The sequence below is a fragment of the Giraffa tippelskirchi genome, chromosome 7 (genome assembly GCF_054371585.1).
Source record: "Giraffa tippelskirchi isolate mGirTip1 chromosome 7, T2T-mGirTip1v1.2.pri, whole genome shotgun sequence".
Taxonomy (NCBI): Eukaryota; Metazoa; Chordata; class Mammalia; order Artiodactyla; family Giraffidae; genus Giraffa; species Giraffa tippelskirchi.
The window spans coordinates 10,926,737-10,948,015 of record NC_137281.1 but is presented as its reverse complement, the minus strand read 5'-3'; the positions used below and the strand labels follow the sequence as shown (position 1 = coordinate 10,948,015).

At 43.9% G+C, this 21,279-nt stretch overlaps 1 protein-coding gene across 1 annotated transcript in view; it reads left to right on the top strand.

Moving 5' to 3' along the window:
- LOC145515448 (uncharacterized) overlaps window positions 1-21,279 on the top strand; it is a 23,758-nt gene extending 2,479 nt beyond the window's left edge. The window contains 4 exon segments of the mRNA XM_081515881.1: window positions 12,095-12,140; window positions 15,452-15,578; window positions 19,163-20,529; window positions 20,531-21,279. Of these exon segments, the coding sequence (XP_081372007.1) occupies window positions 12,126-12,140; window positions 15,452-15,578; window positions 19,163-20,529; window positions 20,531-21,247 (2,226 nt within the window). The 5' untranslated portion in view covers window positions 12,095-12,125 and the 3' untranslated portion in view covers window positions 21,248-21,279.

Genomic DNA, 21,279 nt, shown 5'->3' with positions numbered 1-21,279 from the left:
TACTAGGTAGGATGAACTTACATCATGATATCTATTCCCTTCCATGGTGGGCAAACCAGCAATGAGTTACAACCCCTTAATCCTACCCAGCACTGGTCACGCTGGAGATCTTGGGGATACCCAACCCCAGTCCGGGGGTCCCAGGAGGTCATCATGCCTTGATCTGCCTAGGGATCTGGTCCTCAAAAGGTTGTCATGCCTCAACCTGCTAGGGGATCCGCCAGTCCCAGGGGTCCCAGGAGGTCATCACGCCTCGACCTGCCCAGGGATCCAGTTCTCGGGAGGCTGTCACGCCTCGATCTGCCCGGGGATTCGATCTCTAGGAGGCTGTCACGCCTCAGCCTGCCTGGGGATCTGCACCCTGACCCGGGGACGCCTGGCTCTCAGGTTGCAACAGTACTGGGTAGGATAAGCTTCAGAAAGACTCACCCCTAAGGAAGTCCACCCATGGAAACAGAAGGAAGCCTATTACTTGTGAGACTGTGCCCAGTCTCAACAATAACTCAGGAGCCCAAAGAGAACCCCATTGCCTTTCTGGAAAGGCTAAAAGAGGCCCTCTAAAAGTTTACCAATCTGGACTTAGACTCTTACGAGGGACAGGTGATTTTAAAGGACAAATTCCTGTCCCAATGTGCATCAGATATCAGCATTAAGTTACAACAGCTACAGCAGCAGGACCCTGCTGCCTCTTTAGATGAGATGGTTCAGACAGCCACCAATACCTTTTATAACAGAGAACAGGAGAAGGAGGCCACGGCCCAGGAGAGGGAGAGAAGGAAAGAGACAAGGCATGCCCAGATGCTGGCCACCCTCCAGGGAAGCCCCATGGCAAACTTGAAGGACAAGGCACGAGGCAAATGCCTAATCTGTAGACAAGTGGGGCACTGGGGCCAAAGAGTGTCCAAACCATGACAAGTCTCCTAGAACGGCTTGCCACAAATTCCATCAACTGGGACATTGGGCCGCGCTCTGCCCTCTGGACCCAAGAGTCTCAAGGTCAAGCGCCAAGCCTTCCCTCACAATGGTTCAACAGGACTGAACGGCCCGCTCCAGCCAGCCCCCTATCACAGATAACCATCACGGGGCTGGAGCCAAGGGTGCAACTGGATGTGGCAGGTAGGTCCGAGAATTTCTTGGTTGACACAGGGGCTACGTACTCTGTCTTGATCTCCTCCTCTGGAGCCTTCTCCTCCCAAACCTGTACCATTTTGGGTGCTACAGGAAAAAGAACTACTAAAAGATTCACCGAAGCACTTCTTTGTTTCTGGGATGGACAAATATTTTCCCACCAGTTTCTGGTGGTCCCTGAGTGTCCACTCCCTTCTTGGGAGGAGATATATTCACTAAACTGGGGACCACCCTTGTGATGGGAAGCTTTTCAGCCCCTAGGGCCCTACAGCTTCTGGTTACTGCTGAAGAACTGATTACACCTTCTCCAATAGAGAAGGACCAAAAACTATAGGAGGACAAAGTTAACCCCCAGATGTGGGGCCAGGGGATTCCTGGACAAGCCCACCAAGCTGAACCGGTCATCATTGTCCTCCGAGATCCCACTCGGTTTCCTAACCGGAAACAATATCCCCTCAAAAGTCCCTTGGGAGGGACTACAGCCTTTCATAAATAAATTCCTTGTTTGTGGGCTATTGATCCCCACCAATTCACCATGTAACACCCCAATCCTCTCAGTAAAGAAAGGATGGAACCTGGCGAATGGTTCAAGATCTCTGGATCATAAATGAAGCTGTAGTCCCCCTCCATCCCACAGTACCCAATCCCTATGTAATCTTGGGAGAAATCCCACCCAGTGCCAAGTGGTTTACAGTCTTGGATCTCAAAGATGCATTTTTTGCATACCACTGGCTAAAGAATCCCAATATCTTTTTGCCTTTGAGTGGGAGGCCTCAGGAGAAAAACACCAACAGGTGATTTGGACAGGATTACCTCAGGGGTTCAGAGATAGCCCCCACTTGTTTGGACAGGCCCTTAGCCGGGATCTCCTAGATCTGGACCTGGGACCTAATGGGAAAATATTATAATACGTAGATGACCTACTAATCTGCTCTCCAGATGAGAAAAATGCCCAACAACATGCAATTCAGGTTCTAAACTTTTTGGCAGAAAGGGGTATAAAGTCTCCCGTGCTAAGGCACAGATGGTCAAGACAAAAGCCACTTATCTGGGAGTTCAGATTACACACGGGTCTAGGAGGCTGTCCTCTGATCGGGTACAAGGAATCCTCCAGTTGCCCTCCCCCATGACTCGAAAACAGTTGCAAGCTTTCCTGGGGCTAACTGGATATTGTAGAATCTGGATACCCAACTATGGTCTAATTGCCCAGCCCTTTTATGAAAGCTTAAAGGGACAGGATGATTCAATCCCATTGATGTGGGGAATGCCTCAAAAGAAGGCAGAGACTATACTAAAACAGGCCTTAACTCAGGCACCTGCCTTGAGGTTGCCAGACCCAGAAAAAGCATTCCAACTTTATGTCCATGAAAGAGAGGGAATAGCCTTGGGAGTGTTAACTCAAAGCCTGGGGTCTGAGCCCCAGCCTGTAGCTTACTTATCCAAGAGACTCGATCCAACTGCCTGAGGCTGCCCCCCAGCCTTTGAAATCTTGCAGCTATTGCAATCATGATAGAAGATGCTTTAAAACTCTCCTTTGGGGGCAAACAAACTATTTTTACCAGCCACCAAGTAAAACAACTCCTAAATGGAAGAGGCCAATTATGGATGTCTGATCAAAGAATCCTCAGATATCAAGTAATGCTGATGGAAAATCCAGGCCTCAATATATCCCATTGTGAGGTTCTTAACCCAGCCACCCTCCTGCCTACCCCCGAGGGCTCTCTCCCCTTTCACTCTTGTCTGGAAACCTTGGACCACTGGACAAAACCCTGAGAGGGATTGTCGGAAGATCCTCTGACCAATCCTAAGGAAATCTGGTACACTGACGGAAGCAGCTTTGTTTTAGATGGAAAAAGAAGAGCCGGGTATGCAGTAGTCTCCAATTTTGAGACCATAGAGGCTAAGCCTCTGCCACCGGGTACTTCAGCCCGATTAGCTGAGCTCATAGCCCTGACTGGAGCTTTAGAGCTGGGAAAAGGAAAAAGAGCAGCCATTTACACTAACTCCAAGTATGCCTTTCTGGTGCTACATGCACATGCCACATGCAGCTATTTGGAAAGAAGGGCCACTTGACCACCCGAGGGCCCCCCAATCAAATATGGTGATCAAATTCTTAGACTCTTGGAGGCAGTCCATCTGCCCACTGAGGTTTCAGTCTCCCACTGTAAAGGACACCAAAAACGGAGCACAGAAGTGGCACGAGGGAACCAGGCAGCTGATCAGGCAGCTAAGAGAGCAGCATTACAGAACAATGACCTAATAGGGATTGCCACCTTAGTTCCACAGACTAATTTGCCAGAAACTCCTTCATATACTGAAGGTGAGACTCTTAAAGCTAAGAGTGAGGGCTTTCAAGAAGATCATACAGGGTGGTTGCAAAAGGAGGGACTCCTTTTTCTGCCTGGAAACCTCCAATGGAAGTTGGTTAACTCCTTACATGCCACCACTCATTTAGGAGAAAAGGCCCTCCAAAGATTACTAGAATGGTCCTTCAGAGGAACAGGCCTCCAAACAACTATAAGGCAAGTGATCTCCTCTTGTCCCACTTGCCAATTAAACAACCCCCAAGGAGCTCAAAGACCCCAGCTGGCCCAGCCCGTCCAACGACGTGGGACCTATCCAGGAGAGGACTGGCAGATGCCAGTTTCTCAAGGGTATAAATACTTATTAGTCATGATAAATACATTCACAGGATGGATTGAAGGCTTTCCCACCCAGACTGAGAAGGCTGAGGAAGTAGTAAAAAAAAAACTGCTCCATGAAAGCATTCCAAGATTTGGTCTGCCCAGGTCATTACAAAGTGACAGTGGGACATCATTTACTTCTCAAGCCACTCAAGGGGTCTCTAAAGCATTGGACATTACTTATTATCTCCATTGCGCCTGGAGGGCTCAGTCTTCAGGAAAAGTAGAAAGGGCCAACCAATTCTTAAAATCAGTGATAAAAAAGGTAACCCAGGAGACCTCCCTGGATGGAAGGAGGCTTTACCAATAGCCCTCCTCTGCACCCATGTTGCCCCTAAGGAACAGGTTGGTCTTAGTCCTTATGAGATGCTATATGGGAGACCTTTTGTTTATGTCAATGACCTCTTCCTAGATCCAGAGGTTCAGAGCTTCCAGTCTTATACCATGGCCATTGGGCAATTCCAACAGGATATATGCTTGTGGGGTGTGAACCAGGACCCTAAAGATTCTAAGGAGTCACCACTATATGCTCCAGGGGCTCAAGTCCTAATTAAAGTCTGGAAAGATGGGTCCCCAAAGGCTCAACTCCAGCCCACATGGAAGGGCCCCTACCCTGTGATACTTTGTACCCCCACAGCAGTCAAGGTACCAGGACATGACTCCTGGATTCACTACTCATGAGTCAAGCCATGGAAGAAAACAGAAGAGGACACTCAATACACCTGTGAGCCCCTGGGAGATCTCAGATACCTATTCAGAACTACAAATGAGTGCCATTCTACTGAACACCCCCAAAATCTAATTTTTGGGGATAAGATTTCTCAGGATAGCTCTAAAGAGCCAACACGGCTTGACAGATTGTACTCCAAAACAGACAGGAGATAGATCTTCTGATCCCTGAACAAGGAGGGACTTGAGCCATCCTGGCAATGTGAATTTGGAATTGGCTGAGACATTACTTTGCCAACAAAAGTCCGTCTAGTCAAGGCTATGGTTTTTCCGGTGGTCATGTATGGTTGTGAGAGTTGGACGGTGAAGAAAGCTGAGCGCTGAAGAATTGATGCTTTTGAACTGTGGTGTTGGAGAAGACTCTTGAGAGTCCCTTGGACTGCAAGGAGATCCAATCAATCCATCCTAAAAGAGATCAATCCTGGGTGTTCATTGGAAGGTCTGATGTTGAATCTGAAACTCCAATACTTTGGGCACCTCATGCGAAGGGTTGATTCATTGGAAAAGACCCTAATGCTGGGTAGGATTGGGGGCAGGAGGAGAAGGGGACGACAGAGGATGAGATGGTTGGATGGCATCACTGACTCGATGGACATGGGTTTGGGTGGACTCCGGGAGTTGGTGATGGACAGAGAGTCCTGGCGTGCTGCAATTCATGGGGTCGCAAAGAGTCGGACATGACTCAGCGACTGAACTGAACTGAATGCCCCTGCTACTCCTTGTTATACCATATTGATGCTGCTTATGATTGTTCCATGTATTATCAATTGTCTAGCCTGTTTTGTCACTGCTCAGGTCAACAAGCTACAACATGCAGTGCCAATTCAACTAAGATATAAAACTACAGCCAACCGTGGAAAATATCACTCACCCTTAGATGACACTGCTATGAGGACTCTGAGGCCTGAAACTAGCAAGAGGGGGAGGCCCAATATCCCTCGCTGTCCCAGTTCAGCAGGAAGTAGCCAGAAAGACCCCTCTGCCCTTATTCCCAAAGAATTGGGCCTCCCATCTCTTGAGGGGGGAATGTTAGGTAGTTAGAATAGGAAACAGGAGTCCAAAATGGTGGTGGCTAAAAGACAAGGAAGGGAAAACCCCGCGAAAATAGAACAAAGGAAGGTCCGAGGACCTGAGGGAGAACTTCAGGTAGAACAACACTCCTGGCTAAGCCCAATTTGCTTAGGGCAGGCCCAGAGGGAGGAAAAAAACATAAAAAGAGGAGCCAAAGCACTCTCCCCGTCCCACGCTGGAGCGTTCTTCTCTTCACGTCTTTGGGTTGGCATGCCCTCACGCTTCGAGGATGGATTTTCCTGCTATCATCTAAATAAAAGAGCTGCAACACTGATTCGTCTAAGAGCTATAACATGGTCTGTCCAAGACCCAAGAGCTGTGACCCGCCGAGGGCTCTAATGTCCGTCACTGCAAATCTTTGTTGTGATGAGACAGAAACGAGGAGCATACACTCGCCTGACAGTAACTAAAAGACTTGGTCACTTAAGTTCCATTCCAAAAGCTTTATACAGATGAACACGTTGCTATCACACTGGCTCTGTGCATCGGTACTGCTGTTTTCTCTGCTTTAGAGATAAGGAGATGGAGCCAGGGAACACAACCCTGTTGGCTCATCCTCACCTGGATAGTAAGAGGCAGAGCTGCGGTTGTAACCCAGGCAGGCTGAGTCCAACACCTGAGTTTGCTAATCTCTTTGATATATTCTTCTTGAGCATAGGGAGCTGACTAGAATCTCTTCATGAAAGTAGGTTGGGACTTAACTGTGGGGACCTTGAGAGCAAAGTTTAGGTTATTCTATGAATTTATTTGTTTGTTGTGTTTTGTGTGTGTGGTTTCTTTGTTTGGCCTCACCACACAGCTTAGTTCCTTGACCAGGGATTGAACCAGTGCCCGTGGCAGTGAAAGTACCAAGTCCTAACCAGGGACCACCAGGGAATTCCCTATTCTATCAATTTTAAGACAGTTTTCTCAACTGGGTCATTTATTTTATTTCAAATAATATTTATATTACAGAAGTAACAATCGTTGCGGTAAATGCAGCTGTAAAGAAAAATTTTAATTACCCATTAAGTTTAGGATGTAACGATAACAGCTGTTAATGTTTTAGTGCCTTTTTGTCTGGTTACTCTTGGTTTATGTGTCTGTTTAGTGGAGGCTGTTTTCTTTGGGACTGAGGTTACACTGCCTTGCTACTTAAATTGTGGTCCACAGACCAGCAACATTGGCATCACTTGAGTAGGAAGGCCCAGCCTTGAGCCCCATTCAAGACCTTCTGATTTAGAATTTCTGCATAGGGGGCCCAGAAGTCTGCATTCCAACAAGATCTGTAGTAACTCCCCTGGACGTGAAAATATGAGAAGCTCAGGAAAGGAACTTGTCTGGAAACTGAGGCCGAGGAAATTGACCCTGCTGGATGTCACAGATAAAGCTGAGCTGGACAAAGCAGAGCTTTACTTAGTCCGAGGATTTTATTACCCTACTAATGATTGTCACTTGTCAGGGATCCTTGCAAAAAATCCTGACTTGAGCAAAAGGTAGCTAGCAAGTATAGAAGCAAAATGGAAGGGTCTTAGATGTTAAGATATATCCTTTCCAGGCTTTTGGGGGTAGATTCATTGCTATCTTTTAAACTAGAGTGCTGTTGCTGCTCTTTAGTGGCTAAATTGTGTCCGACTCTTTGGGACCCCATGAACTGTAGCCCACCAGGCGGGTCTGTCCATGAGATTTCCCAAGCAAGAGTACTGGAGTGCGTTGCCTTTTCCTGCTCTAGGGGATCTTCCTCACTCAGGGATCAAACCCGAGTCTCCTGCTTGGTAGGCATATTCTTTACCACTGAGCCGCCTAGAAAGCCTGGTAAACTAGAGTACTTGAGCCTAAAGTGGGAAGATCAACTAGTTATTGTCAATTAGTACTAGATATTTTTGCCATAGTCATCATCATTCAAGCACTACTATTATTACTATTGTTATTACTATGACTATTTCCTAGCTTCTCTTTTTAAATTTTATTTCTTAAAATTTTTATTGGAGTATAGTTGATATGCTGTGTTATATGTTTTCTATAACTATTTTCATTAAAATATTAGGAAATAATATTAAAATAATTTCAAACTTAGAGAAAAGTTGCAAAAATAGTCTAAGGAGTTCTTATATACTCTTTATGTGGAGTCACCAATTATTTCTGTTTTGCTCAGTTGCTCATTTGTGACCACCAGCCAGCAGCCACCAGGGACATACCTGTAATCAAAGAGCTCAGTTTGTTTCAGCTTACTGCAGCAAAGACGCCTATGCAGCACGGGGGTCCTGGTAAGAGGCGGTGAGGTACAGCTGCTTCTGTGGTTTCGGTTTGTGTTAACTGAGTTGGGGAGAGCTTTAGGCAGTGAGGGTTTGTTCTGGATTGGATGGTGTCAAGAAGGAGATGCAATTTGACTACTGAATATCATGATTTGTATCTAGTGGATGAGAAAAACCAAATGGGACTGGAGTCATTATTAATGGAGTGGCCCATCACTCAAGCCTGCTGAGAGGACAGTTCTGTTTTTTAAAGTTATTTACTTGTGACTGCATCAGGTCCTAGTTGCGGCAAGTAGGCTTAGTGGCTCCACAGCATGTGGGATCTTAGTTCCCTGACCAGGGGTTCAACCCACATCCCCTAAATTGGAAGGTGGATTCTCAACCCCTGGACTACCAGGAAAGTCCCAGTTCTTTGGTTATTTTTGTCTGTGTTATGGAACAGCTTGTCTTTTTCTCATTTCAACACGATTCTTGTTGATCAGTTGAAAACACCAAGTTCGAGCCGTTTCTGTTGCTAGTTCTCAGTGCAGTGTGGTTTTTCACGGCCTTATCATGCTTATATATTTTTTCATTTGCAGAGCCAGTTGATCAAAAGGAAGTTAATGACGTTGATAACACACTACCATCTAATGTACAGCCCATATTTACATTTTTTAATTAGTCTTTTCTTTAAGATCTTGTTTAAAATTGAAATCTAGTTGATTTATAATATCATGTTTATTTCACAGCACAGTGATTCATTTACTTTTCAGATTCTTTTCCCTTACAGGTTGCTACAAAATGTTGAGTATGATTTCCCTGTGCTATACAATAGGTCCTTGTTGGTTCTAATAAAGTCTTGGTGAGCCAGTTTTCTTCTTCAAGGTGTAGTCCAGTTACATGTGTTACACTTAGTTTTCGTTTCATTAATCTTCTTTAGAATGATTCCTCAGACTTTTTGGCTTTTGATATTTTTGAAGAGTATTGGTAAATTATGTTGTGGAAGGTCCCTCTTTTTTGTTTTCTCTGACCTTTGTTCATGATTAGGTTCAGGTTATACATTATATTTTTTTTAATAATTTTATTTATTTATTTATTTTTGGCTGTGCTGGGTCTTCATTGCTGCACGGGCTTTTCTCTAGTTAAGGCGAGCAGGGGCTACACTCTAGTTATGGTGCACGGGCTTCTCATTGTGGTGGCTTCTCTTGTTGTGGAGCAGACTCTACATGGGCTTAGTAGTTGTGAAACACAGTTGCTCCACAGCATGTGATATCTTCCCAGATCCGGGGTAGAACCCGTATCTTCTGCATTGGTAGACAGATTCCTCACTATTGAGCCACCTAAGGAAGCTGTGGTTTATCTGATACTTGTTCATGATTAGATTCAGGTTATGCATTTAAAAAAATAAATTTATTTGTTCTTGGCTGTACTGAGTCTTTGTTGCTGCACAGGCTTTTCTCTAGTTGTGGTGCACGGGCTTCTCCTTGCAGTGGCTTCTCTTATTGTGGAGCACAGGCTCTAGGCCATGTGGGCTTCAATAGTTGCAGCTTGAGGGCTCAGTAGTTGCGGCTCACGGGCTCTAGAGCACAGACAGGCTCAGTAGTTGGGACACATGGGTTTAGTTGCTCCATAGCATGTGGGATCTTCCTGGACCAGGGATCAAACTCATCTCCTGCATGGGCAGGTGGATTCTTTACCACTGAGCCACCAGGGAAGCCCTGGTTTATTTGATATTTGTTCATAATTGGATTCAGGTTTTGCATTATTAACAATGATGCCCCAGAAGTGGTGAGGCAGTCTTCTAAGGCATCCTACCAAGCAAATGTCAGTTTGTGGGTTTGTCCCAGCTGGTGATTTCAACTTTGTGTGCTTGGTTGAGTTGTCTGCCAAGTAACTGTTGTCCTTTTTGCAATTAATATTTTGAAACAATGTGGCTATCTTACTCCACACTAAACTTTTCCAAATTTTAGCACCCATTGATGATTTTCTGTCTTTCATTCTACAGTTATTAGTTTGCATACTGCCATGGGGGAAGCTCTCTCTTCTCATCCATTTATTTCTTAAACATTTATTTATAATTCAGATTCCTGTATGGAATTTTTCGGTGTGGACTGTTGAGGTGTTTTTTATTATTGTTGAAGAATATTAATGTTGTGGTGACAAAATTACAAGGAATATAAGCAGAGATTTGTAGAATTCTAAAAATTTGCATTTCGGGACAACCACCTGGGACCTGCTTCTTTTGACAGTGTTCTGGAATCAAGATTGCCGGGAGAAATATCAATAACCTCAGATATGCGGATGACACCACCCTTATGGCAGAAAGTGAAGAAGAACTAAAGAGCCTCTTGATGAAGGTGAAAGAGGAGAGTGAAAAAGTTGGCTTAAAGCTCAACGTTCAGAAAACTAAGATCATGGCATCTGGTCCCATCATTCCATGGGAAATAGATGGGGAAACAGTGGAAACAGTGTCAGACTTTATTTTTTTGGGCTCCAGAATCACTGCTGATGGTGACGGCAGCCATGAAATTAAAAGACGCTTACTCCTTGGAAGGAAGGTTATGGCCAACCTAGATAGCATATTTAAAAGCAGAGACATTACTTTGCCAACAAAAGTCCGTCTAGTCAAGTCTATGGTTTTTCCAGTAGTCATGTATGGATGTGAGAGTTGGACGGTGAAGAAAGCTGAGTGCCGCAGAATTGATGCTTTTGAACTGTGGTGTTGGAGAAGACTCTTGAGCATCCCTTGGACTGCAAGGAGATCCAATCAATCCATCCTAAAAGAGATCAATCCTGGGTGTTCATTGGAAGGTCTGATGTTGAAGCTGAAACTCCAATACTTTGGGCACCTCATGCGAAGGGTTGACTCATTGGAAAAGACCCTAATGCTGGGTAGTATTGGGGGCAGGAGGAGAAGGGGACGACAGAGGATGAGATGGTTGGATGGCATCACTGACTCGATGAACATGGGTTTCGGTAGACTCCGGGAGTTGGTGATGAACAGAGAAGCCTGGCGTGCTGCAATTCATGGGGTTGCAAAGAGTCGGACACGACTGAGCGACTGAACTGAACTGTTATTAGAAATCGCATGTATAAGGATCATTTCAAATTGTACAATATCATGTTTTACCACAGTTGCTAAGAAATAAGAAATCCTGCAGGGGTTCTCAGAGCTTTCTGCCTTACACCAATCTCATGACGTGGATACCCTTGTTCTCCCCTCTTGGGGTCCTTTAATGGACTGGAACCTGGTGGTACGGAGTCGACAATAATAAAGTAAAAGAAAGAGGCTGATATTCTCTGGTTTATGCAGAAAACCAATAAAACTCTAAGACAAAGAGTTTGCACCACTTATATAGGCTCAGGGCGCCCTCTTGGGGAGGTCTTGAAAGCCCAGGCAAGTAAGTAAGCACAGCGGGCATCTGCACTCCAGAGAACTAGCCTGAAGGAGAGAGAGAGAGAGAGATGAAGAAAGACACGGGGACCTGAGCTCTGATGGAACAAGGGTGTTTTATTCAACATAGTGTTGGTATATATACTGTCTTACAAGGTAGCTTTTTCAGCAAAGATAAGGATCAAAAATCTTACAAATTATCAAGGAAATGTGAGGCTAGATTCCATCTCAGAGAGGGTTGTAAATAATCACTTTCCATATCAGAAGAGAAGAGGGTCGTAAATAGTTATTTTTCACCGTATGGAAAAGCTAACGAAGGAAATGCATGCATTCCTCAGTCCCCGGCAGCAGCTTGCCAGCTCTTCTTAATCTTTGAATATTCCAGGATTAATAAGGAACAGAGAAATCATGACAGATCAGCACACAGGAAGCCTCCCTGTTAAATGTTCCCTAATACTCCCCCACTTGCTGATGACAGAATTGAGGCGGAGAGATGTTAATAATTTGCTGAAGATGACACTGCTAGTGAAGGGTATAGCCTGGATTTCAGCTCGTGGGTGTTGGTTCCAAAGCCTGCTCTTACTCATATGGTCTCTGATTATACCTTACCTGGAATAAGAATGACCACTGTGGAAGCGGCAGCACACTGATGTGGCCACTGTGTGTGGATGGGCATGTTGCTCCCTGAACAGCTAATGAGAGGGGTCTCTGGGGCATCTGGTATCGGTGCAGGATTCCTCTCAAGCCCACTCGGCTGCAGCCACATGGAGGACTGAGTACCTTGCTGATTCACAGTGAGCCCCACCTGGGTTAGTCACATTTTTGTAAACCAGTTTTCATTGACTTCTTTCTCCTTTCGCCCTCTGTCTTCCTAGGACTCTGCACTTCCCTGGAAGGAGAGAGAAGATGAACATGTTCATGGTGAGTAGAGCTTGTCTCTCTTGCTGTTAAAAATACCATTTTCATACTCAGAGATTTTACATGGATTTTTCTTTCTTTGTTTTTAATTGAAGTATAGCTTCCCAGATAGCTACGTTGGTGAAGAATCTGCCTGCAGTGCAGGAGACCCTGGTTCGATTCCTGGGTCGGGAAGGTCCGCTGGGGAAGGAATAGGCTACCCACTCCAGTATTCTTGGGCTTCTCTTGTAGCTCAGCTGGTAAAGAATCCACCTGCAATGCGGGAAACCTGGGTTTGATCCCTGGGTTGGGAAGATTCCCTGGAGAAGGGAAAGGCTACTCACTCAAGTATTCTTCCTAGAGAAATCCATGGACTGTATAGTCCATGGAGTCGCAAAGAGTCGGACACGACTGAGCGACTTTCACTTTCACTTTTCACTTTCATAGTTGATTTACAATGTTGTGTTAGTTTCAGGTACAGCAAAATGATTCAGTTATATATATGTGTATGTATATATATATATTCAAATTCTTTTCCCTTACAGGGAAATATTTTGTAATAACAGAATACTGACTGTAGTTCCCTGTGGGTTTTTCTTTTTCAAGGAGAGTCTAAGCCTGTGAGGACCTTTGTGAGCCATGTGTGCTTTTTAAAAAATTCCTGTCTTATGTAATTAGTTTTGGTTTTAATTTTGGTTTTATTTCGTCATTTTTTATTTGACAAGTAAAAGAAAAATTAAGGGACATGAAGAACATCTTCCACTTTACTATTTCCCTGCTTACAAATTAGCTGCTTTTATATTTCTGTAATCTCTTCATCATATGTATTCATAGCTGTGTATTTGTGTTTATAACATAGTAGTAGTTGTGTTAGTCGCTCAGTCACGTCTGATTCTTCGTGACCAGTGGACTGTAGCCTGCCAGGCCCCTCTGTCCATGGATTCTCTGGGCAAGAATACTGGAGTGGGTAGCCATTCCCTTTGCCAGAGGATCTTCCCAACCCAGGAATCAAACCCGGGTCTCCTGCATTACAGGCGAATTCTTTACCATCTGAGCTACAGGGAAGTTCATTTATAACATAGATACAATTTAAAAACTTTTCTCACTTCATATTACCTAACATTCACTTTTAATTGCTTTATCATGTTCCCAAAAACTTCAGTTCAGTCGCTCAGTCGTGTCTGACTGTTTGCGACCCCATGAACTACAGGACGCCAGGCTTCCCTGCCCATCACCAACACCCGGAGCTTGCTCAGACTCATGTTCATCGAGTTGGTGATGCCATCAACCATCTCATCCTCTGTCATCCCCTTCTCCTGCCTTCAGTCTTTCCCAGCATCAGGGTCTTTTCAGTGAATGAGTTCTTCACATCAGGTGGCCATAGTATTGGAGCTTCACATTCAGCATCAATCCTTCCAATGAATATTCAGGACTGATTTCCTTTAGGATTGACTGATTGGATCTCCTTGCAGTCCAAAGGACTCTCAAGAGTCTTCTCTAACACCACAGTTCAAAAGCATCAATTCTTCAGCGCTCAGCTTTCTTACATACCAATTTTTAAAATATTCTTTATTCATAGACCTTTAGTTTAGGACTTTTACTGTTTTAAGAATGCTATGGTGACAATGTTCCTGATTTAACATTTTTCTCAAAAAATATATTCTGAAAAATATTGCCTCTTTTTGCCCTTGACATACTAGACATGCAAAATTGAAGTGGTATATTTTATAAGTGGTGCCTTGGATGTTTTTTGGTAAAATAGCCAAATATGGCACAGCAGGATCAAACTGCCTCTTCACACAGAAAAAATAACTTTTGGTAGTTTTCTCGTGACAAGAGTGAGATTCTATGCAGGTAGCGTGGCCGAACGGTCTAAGAGTGAGATTCTGTCTTCCTGTGCTTGAATCAGACCCTGTGTGTATTTTATTTACTGGTTTGTTTGTTTTTCCATCTTGTATTGGCTTGGCCAAAAAGTTTGTTCAGATATTTCTGTATGGTGGTGCGGAAAAGCTGGAATGAACTTTTTGGCTAACCCAGTATTTTTTTTTCTTTTGATCGAAATAATCCATGACCTTAATTTTAAAAGTCCAGTGGTACTTACAGCACTTGTCACTGCGTTGACACCTCAGAAAAATTTAGACATCTAAAGAAGTACGTTGCTGCTGCTAAGTCGCTTCAGTCGTGTCTGACTCTGTGCGACCCCATAGATGGCAGCCCACCAGGCTCCCCCGTCCCTGGGATTCTCCAGGCAAGAACACTGGAGTGGGTTGCCATTGCCTTCTCCAATGCATGAGAGTGAAAGGTCAAAGTGATGTCGCTCAGTCGTGTCCGACTCTTCACGACCCCATGGACTGCAGCCTACCAGGCTCCTCCGTCCATGGGATTTTCCAGGCAAGAGTACTGGAGTGGGGTGCCATTTCCTTCTCTGAAAGAAGTATGTACTTGGTTTTATCTTTGTTTTAAATAAAAGGGTTGTGAAAAATGAGGAACCAATTCAATCTTATCCAGAAAACCAAGACTCTGGAGTCAGAGTATACCATTAGATAAGAGAAAGACAAACAGGGAAAGAAAGAGGGTTTCATTTGAGACCTGGCATGGCCTTTTGGTTAATTCCCTCATATGACCCTCCTCCTCACCTGGTTCCTACTCCAGTGAGAGGCAGGTGCCATCAAATACTGCCAGGCCTAAATTAGTAAATGTTTCTGGGACAATTGATGATTGTAATTAAAAAGTGAAACCTTTTGGGGAGTTCCCTTTATGGCTCAGCTGGTAAAGAATCCACCTGCAACGCAGGAGACCTGGGTTCAATCCCTGGGTTGTGAAGATCCCCTGGAGAAGGAAAAGGCTACCCACTCCAGTATTCTGGCCTGGAGAATTCATGGACTGTATAGTCCATGGGGTCGCAAAGAGTTAGACACAACTGAGCAACTTTCACTTGGTGGTCCAGTGGTTAAGACTTTGCACTTCCACTGCCATGGCCTGGGTTCAATCCCTGGTCAGGAAACTTAAGATCCCACAAGCTGCAAGGCATGGCCAAAAATAAAAAGTGAAGCCTTTTTAGTTCAGGATGCAGCAGTTAGAATTCTAGGGCGTTTATTTATGAGTTCACTGAGAACACCAGGTAAATACACAAAGCTTCCTTCTTCATAGCCACACTTGTGGTGAGGATAAGGAAAGTCAGTGTGTGGTGTTGGCAGGATGGAAGGAGCGGGGCTGGGAAGTCTACACATTGCACAGGAGCCAGACAACTTCTTATCATTGTCCTCTCCCTCCTGGTGCTGCCCCTCTTCCACTGGACACTGGCTATAAGATTGAGCTGGTATTGTTTGTTGTAGGAGGCAGTGACCTTCAAGGACGTGGCTGTGGCGTTCACAGAGGAGGAGCTGGGGTTGCTGGACTCAGCCCAGAGAAAGCTGTACCAGGATGTGATGGTGGAGAACTTCCGGAACCTGGTCTCAGTGGGTGAGGACAGCCTTTCTCTGCAAGTGTCTTGTGACCTTGGTGTTTCAAGGCTCTGGGGTTCTTGAAATGGTTCCCTGAGTTTGGAGACCAGACTTTTCCCATTCCATTGGGACCTGAGAGGCTATCTCTGGTCTTTCTAAACAGTGTGTTTCAGGTCGTTTTCTTTTTTTGTTCAAAGAACAATAAATGAATAGTATCCTGATGTACCTTGTCTGTTCTTTTTCAGATTTCACTCATGTCCCATTAGTGGATTATAAAGCCAATGTATCGAGCCTTACATGCTGTTTTTAATGAAATCAAGTATTAGAGAAAATATCAAGAGCTTCTTAGGAAGAGTAGATCACATTGCAGTGAAAACCCTGGTCAATGCATGAGTGGTGTTAGAGCCAATGAGAACAGATTTTAGGAAAATAGACATTGGTCAGAAATAGGTCATTTTAGTAATGCATATTTGGTCATTTTAGTAATGCATATTCCTACATATGTGTCTGACTCATGAAATAAATGCTACTTCTTCAGTGGGTCATGATACAAAGTTTGAAAAACAGAGCCTTCAGTATCTTTTTTTGAAACATAAAGTATTTGTTTATTATTGTTATAATTAAGGCAAATCTCTTAAAACAATTAGCCTTGATAATAGAAATATAATCAGAACCATTAGTCCCCAGTTTATAGTTTGTTCTTCTCTGCTGTTCAGACTTCACTCTTCAGTATCTTAAATATGCAGTTGGAAACTCAAATTTCCAGTAAACTTTAGCTTTGACCTGTTCATTTTAACTTGCAACTCGGCATGTTCTCAATCTTCAAGAGAGATACAAAGCATATAGAAAGAGAAGAGAGGCTTTGGATGATGAATTCAGCCACCCAGTTAGAAATTTAGGTAAGCACCAAGCAGTTGTTCATTTTCATGGTTAACTCTCCGTACGTTGTGCTTCTCACCAGCCCTGTGCTGCCCATCACCTGGTCCCAATGGGACTTCTCTTTCCCAAGTTATTGCTCAGTCTCTATACTGATCACCTGCTCCCACCTTTCCCCTCCTACAATTTGTTCTTGAAGTGGCGAAGGGATCCTTTGTAACTTTAAGTCAGATTATGTTAGTTGTCTGTTCAAAATTCTCTTATGGCTTGTTTTACTTAGAATAAAAACCACCTAAAGCAACTTCTGGAATCCTCTATGTTCTGCTTTTCGACCCCACCACCTCCCTGTGTACATCTCCTCTCCTCCTTCTGACTCTGCCTTTTCCATCACCATCATCCTCCCTACTGTTTCTCAGACCTGCAAAGGATGTGTCTTGTCCTCTCTGCGTGGAATACTCTTTCACCTGTAATCCTCTAGGCCTATGTACTTACCTCAGGTCACTCACCTTCAAGAGGAAGAGAGGGCTGTCCTTGGACCACACTATAGAAAATCCAGTCCTCTCTTCTTTCCCTGCCCTGCCTTGTTTGATCTCTGAGCACTGATCATCACTCATGTACATACATTTTGGTTCACCTGTTTCTCACTTCTCTCTCTTCCCCTGGAGGGTATTCCAGGAATGGAGGAATTTGTCACTGTTGTTTTTTAATATTGATTTCTTTATTTGACTGTGCCAGTCTTAGTTGAGGCATGCTGGATTTTCAATCTTCATTGCCCTTGTGAGATCTAGTTCCCTGACTAGGGATCAAACCCAGGCCACCTGCATTGGGAGTGTGGAGTCTTAGCCACTGGACCACTAGGGAAGTCCCCAGAGTGGAGGAATTTGGTCTGTTCCATTTATTGCTCACAAGCCTAAGTGCTTAGAATTGTCTTGGTACATATCAAGGACTCTAAATATTTGTTGAATAAATGGATGAGTCAATAGATAGAGAAATTTGCCTACCATTTAAATAACCAGTGGCTGGTGAACAAATCTTATTGAATAGGAATATTGCAAAATGTTTTTGTATCTTCAAATGATTCCTAGCCTAATTCTAACTTCTCAGGTCCCATGGTGTATATGTGGGCGTTTGCCTTTCCATAAAAGTTGACCCTCATGAACTTGAGCAGACACATGCCTAGAACCTGTAATTATAACCAAACTGAGTAAAATGTTTTCCCTGTGACTTTCCTTTAGCCGTTAGTAGCAAGCATATTCATTTGGGGAGAAAATATTTTTTTGAATGAAGAATTCTTATGTCTACTTCTTAGGTAGCTCTTCATAGAAGGAAAAAAAAAATTCTTTTTCCTTATCCATCATATCCTGGGAGAAAAGATCTCAGAAAATAGCCAATTGGTGAGTTAGTTTTGCCCTGAAAAGATTTTCCAAGCTCTGTCCCATCTTCCTCCCAAGCCCACCTCAGTAACAAGAAATGGATCTTAGGTTGTTACCTTTACAAACATTTTGTTTGTGTGGGGATTTGTACATATCCTTTAGAAGGGATTTCAGATCATCTTCTCCTTGACTGCTTTGATGATTCTTTGATAGTGTCTAGTCTTCTTCTAAATACTTATCATAAGCTATGGAATTTATTCCCACCTCACTCATGAACTGCCTTCTTCACTTTGGAAGTCATTCTTGTTAAACGCCAGTGTATTTATATGCAAAATTTTTCCATGCTGTGGTTATTTTTTTTTAATAAGTAGACAGTTTGTTTTCTTAATATTTATTTATGTATTTGGCTGTGCCAGGTCTTAGTTGTGGCATGTGGCATCTGTAAGTTGCAACAGGTAAACTTAGGTACAGCATGTGAGATATAGTTCCCAAACAGGGATCAAACCTGGAACCCTTGCATTGGGAACTGGACCACCAGTTGCAGTGACTGGACCACCAGGGAAGTCCCTTCCACGCTGAGACATCATTCTTCCCTAGCCTGTAAATGTTGATTCCTACTTTATGGGGGTGTGGAGCCATATTAGGCTATACAGGTACCTCAGAAGGATCCAGTGTATAGGTTTCAGATTATGATACTGACATGCTGCCTACTGCACTAAGAAGCCAGAATAGTGTATAGGTTTTCGTGCTTTTTTTCACCCCCACTGATTCTTAGCACCTTGAATCTTCTCAGCACTACCCCCTTGGTGTACTGCTGCCTCTGCTACAGCGTTTCAGCTTTTCAGCATGCTGTACTTTCCAGTGCTTTTCCTTTTTCAGACACCTGCCTTCTGAAAGCTCTTTTGCTTCTCTGACTTGATTCAGACATAATCTGGAATTCAAAATTGTCTAGCATCCTGGAAATCAAACTGGGGTTCACCTGTACATGCCTTTCTTGAGCCCTGACTAACTAACTGCCAGACATTGTGAAACCTGTGAGCACAGCAAAATGCTTGGCTGTCTTGATACTGTACTGTGATAGGAGCGACATGTAACTTTTGAAAGATGCTATAAATAGTATGTCAGATAGCATTTTTTTTAATGGGTTTCATTACTGCTAAGTATTTGGGAGTTTAATGGACCGTCTCTTGGTTGCTGTCAGTATATAAACCTGAGAACTTTATTTATGGGGAAAAAGATAAGTCAAACCATGCTGGGGTTCATGAAAGTCTCATACTGTGTCTTAAGTGTGAAATCTTGACTCCTTGAACAAAGCTTTCACCTGTCCACATCTCTCAATTCTCTGTCGTTATAGAAGAAAACAATCAAAGTGAGTTGAGGGCGGTTCAAGAGAGAGGATTACATGAAGAGCTTTCCTGCTGGCAAATCTGGCAACAAATTGTGAATGACTTAACGAGATGTCAAGACTCCATGATAACTAGTTGTCAGCTCCACAAACAAGGTTATTCCCCCCACCAGGTTGGGGCAGGACTGTCTATTCAAATTTCTGAAGATGAGAACTGTATATTAAGTGAGAAAGCAGGTGGTCCTGGTGATACTGGAAATCCAAGGTTTGCATCTTTGAGAGCCTGGGAATCTTGGGAAAAAAGTTCCTTGACTGAGTCACAGAATTACCAGAATAGATACCAGGAAATTTCCATGCAAAGTAAACTATGTCGGTATAAAGAGGATGTTGACAGCATTGGTTGGATCTTATACCACCTTGATGATCGAGGAGTACACAAGAGTGAAAAATCTTATTGCCATAGTGATTGTAGAAAAGACAGCACAAAGGTTTCCACATTGGATCAGAATAGTATGATTCATACAGGACAAAAACCTTACCAGTGTAATGAATGTAAAAGAACCTTTACCAGCCTTTCTATCTTTGATCTTCACCAGCAGTTACACTCAAAAGAGAAGTCTCATATGTGCAATGAGTGTGGAAAAGGCTTCCGTTATAGCTCAGTTCTTCATATTCATCAGAGAGTTCACATAGGAGAAAAATGCAGTGTGTGTGATGACTGTGGAAAGGAATTCCGTCAGAGCTCACAACTGCAAACTCATCAGAAAGTCCACAGCATAAAGAAACCATTCACATGTGAGGAATGTGGGAAAGGCTTCAGTCGTCGATCAGCACTTAGTGTTCATTGTAAAGTTCACACGGGAGAGAAACCATTCAGATGTGATGCATGTGATAAGAGCTTCAGTCGGAATTCACACCTTCAGTCCCATCAGAGAGTCCATACAGGAGAGAAACCGTACAAATGTGAGGAGTGTGGGAAGGGCTTCATTTGTAGCTCAAATCTATACATTCACCAGAGAGTCCACACAGGAGAAAAACCCTACAAATGTGAGGAATGTGGGAAAGGCTTTAGTCGGCCTTCAAGTCTTCAGGCCCATCAGGGAATCCATACTGGAGAGAAGTCATATGTATGTAATGTGTGTGGTAAAGGCTTTACTCTGAGTTCAAACTTTCAGGCACATCAAAGAGTCCACACAGGGGAGAAACCATACAAATGTGAGGAGTGTGGGAAGAACTTCAGGAGGAACTCCCATTATCAAGTTCATCTGGTCGTCCACACAGGAGAGAAACCCTATAAATGTGAAGTGTGTGGGAAGGGCTTCAGTCAGAGTTCGTATCTTCAAATCCATCAGAAGGCCCACAGCATGGAGAAACCTTAACAAGTGCGAGGAGTGTGGGCAGGGCTTCAATCAGAGTTCACGACTTCAGATCCACCAGCTGACCCATACTGGTGAGAAACCATACAAATGCGAAGAGTGTGGGAAGGGATTCAGTCGTAGAAAAGATCTTAAAATTCACTGCAGAATCCACACTGGAGAGAAACCATACAATTGTGAGGAGTGTGGAAAAGTCTTCAGGCAGGCATCTCATCTACTGGCCCATCAGCGAGTCCACAGTGGAGAAAAGCCATTCAAATGTGAAGAATGTGGCAAGAGCTTCGGTCGGAGTTCACACCTTCAAGCCCACCAAAAAGTCCACACTGGAGAAAAGCCATACAAATGTGAGGAGTGTGGGAAGGGCTTCAAGTGGAGCCTGAACCTCGACATGCATCAGAGGGTCCACACAGGAGAGAAACCATATAAGTGTGGGGAGTGTGGGAAGCACTTCAGTCAGGCCTCAAGTCTTCAGCTTCATCAGAGCATCCACACTGGAGAGAAGCCCTACAGATGTGATGTGTGTGGTAAAGTCTTCAGTCGGTCTTCACAACTGCAGTCCCATCAGAGAGTACACACAGGGGAGAAACCTTACAAGTGTGAGACGTGTGGTAAGAGCTTCCGTTGGCGCTCCAATCTAACAATTCATCAAAGAATCCATGCTGCTGATAAATCCTATAAAAGTCATAGGGGTAGTAAGACCATCAGAGAATCAACTTAGGGAAGAAGTTCTATAAAATGATTTTTTAAAAA